The sequence below is a fragment of the Heterodontus francisci genome, chromosome 49 (genome assembly GCF_036365525.1).
Source record: "Heterodontus francisci isolate sHetFra1 chromosome 49, sHetFra1.hap1, whole genome shotgun sequence".
Taxonomy (NCBI): domain Eukaryota; kingdom Metazoa; phylum Chordata; class Chondrichthyes; order Heterodontiformes; family Heterodontidae; genus Heterodontus; species Heterodontus francisci.
Genome location: NC_090419.1, coordinates 12,267,950 through 12,269,840, shown reverse-complemented (window position 1 = coordinate 12,269,840; position 1,891 = coordinate 12,267,950). Strand labels below are relative to the sequence as shown.

General features: G+C 51.9%; 1 protein-coding gene across 9 annotated transcripts in view; it reads left to right on the top strand.

Annotated features, from left to right (window-relative positions):
* The first annotated feature begins 444 nt into the window (after window positions 1–444).
* LOC137358301 (RNA-binding protein 10-like) overlaps window positions 445–1,891 on the top strand; it is a 53,405-nt gene continuing 51,958 nt past the window's right edge. For all 9 annotated transcript variants that reach the window (XR_010971206.1, XR_010971207.1, XR_010971210.1 and 6 more), the window contains exons 1-2: window positions 445–561; window positions 1,174–1,360. Coding sequence is in view for 3 of the 9 variants with exons in the window: in XM_068024232.1 (XP_067880333.1) it covers window positions 545–561; window positions 1,174–1,360 (204 nt within the window). In the remaining 6 variants the exon portion in view is untranslated. The remainder of the gene's footprint in view (window positions 562–1,173; window positions 1,361–1,891) is intronic.

The following is a 1,891-nucleotide window of genomic DNA, read 5'->3' as shown; positions in this document are numbered from 1 at the left end:
CCAATATTGAAGGAAATTTTCTACCGAATATACGGGTTATATCATTGTCTCTCTGATTCCTGATTACACAACCCACGATCAGAGTAAATAGTTGCATCCCCCCGTGTGCGCTGCGTATGGTCATTCATGGCTGGGCAGCAGGACAGGTCCAATAGATGATCCTATCACCAGGGCTAGGAAGAGGAATAGCAGGAATCATCTCAGTCCAGTACCCCCTCGTCCCTGCTGCTCCTCCCCGCTCTTACCCCACGCTCCTTCCTCCGCTTCCTCTCCCCTTCCACCACTCCTTCCTCCTCTCTTTTCCCCCCTTCCCCCGCCCAATGCTGTTGGATGGGGTTGTGTATGCCTTTGCACCATATGCTGAGTTGTGGGTGGGTTTTTGTTTACTGTGCCGGGTGGATGGATATGTCAGTGAGAATTACCAGGATTTGCTTTGCATTCCAGGAGAAGTGGCAGGAAACAGTGAGAGAGAGAGAGAGAGAGAGACAGCTGGTCTGCATCTGAAGATTTCTGACTCTGCTTGCACACCGTCTGGAAAGTGGAGATGGAATATGACAAACGGTAATGTAACCAGGCTTGCCTGCCTTTGCTCCACGTCCTGTTCAACTCATTGTCCCCGCTTACTGTTACGTCTTTTGCAACACTGCAAATGGGTTGTCATGATGGAATGTGTACGTGCTGCTCGTCGGTTGTCCCCGTGACTGAGTGCACACCGTTATGGGTGTGACGGATGAACCCTCCTCTCTCTGCTCCTTCAAAGTTTTGCTGGGTAAGGGGGATTTATGGGTGACGGAAAGGAAGCGGGAGATGGAGTTAAGATACAGAGCAGCCACGATCTGATTGAATGGCCTCCTCCTGCTGCTGTGTTTCAGCGCGCGTCTCCCCGCACTCACCGTCTGTGCTCGCGTGTGAAGCCCAATGACTCGGGCGAGAGGCCAGAGGGCGGTCATCTCACCTGGAATCGACCTGATGCGGGTAGGCGCTGTCGGGAGAGGAGGGGAGAAAATTTGCCGTGGGTTGGGGGAAGCGGCTAATTGACGGCACGGGGACTGAGGGAAATGGAAGGGCGGGGGTCGGTGGTTGGTGGGTTGGGGCACCTTCCCGGCCGCTCCCTAGTGGAGGGGCTGTTTCTTTGCTGCGCCTTAATTTTGGTGCCAATGCTTCTTGTTGCAGTGCGAGCCGGGGCGAGCGAACGGGACGCTACGGGAGCGAACGCAATAAAGATGAGCATCGGGAATCGCGGGACCGGCGGGATCATGACTACAGAGATATGGATTACAGGTCCTATGACCGGGAATACGAATGTGATGGAAGTGAAGAGTACGGGAAGCAGGAATACAGCAGTTATGAACAGTCCGAGGTAGCCGCGCCGTACAGCTGCTAGGCTTTGATCCTCTTGCACTCATGTCACTAAGAACGGTCCTCATTAAGTAACCTACCCTCCGCCGCCCCAAGTGATGTGTATTGTAGGCATAATGTGAAGTTTTAAAGCAGTCGGATTTGCCTGGTATCCGCCTCCCCTTTACCTATTTCCTTTGCTGTTCCAGTTGTATTTCCCCCACTGACTGAGCCGGGATTCATTCCTGACAATTCCTCTCCTTCCTGTCCACTAGCAAACGAGAGAAGGGATTATTATCGAGGGACAAGATTATCCCAACTCCTGTCCGGTCAATGAAGCAGCTCGAGGAGAAAGATAGCTTTTCATTGATCTCCCATGCTGTTGTATATTTAAAAGTTTCCCCTGGGATCTGTCTCCCTCTCTTTCTCTGTCTATTTCTGTCACTCTCTCTCTTTCTGTCTGTCTCTCTCTCTTTCTGTCTGTCTCTCTCTCTTTCTGTCTGTCTCTCTCTCTTTCTGTCTGTCTCTCTCTCTTTCTGTCTCTCTCTCTTTA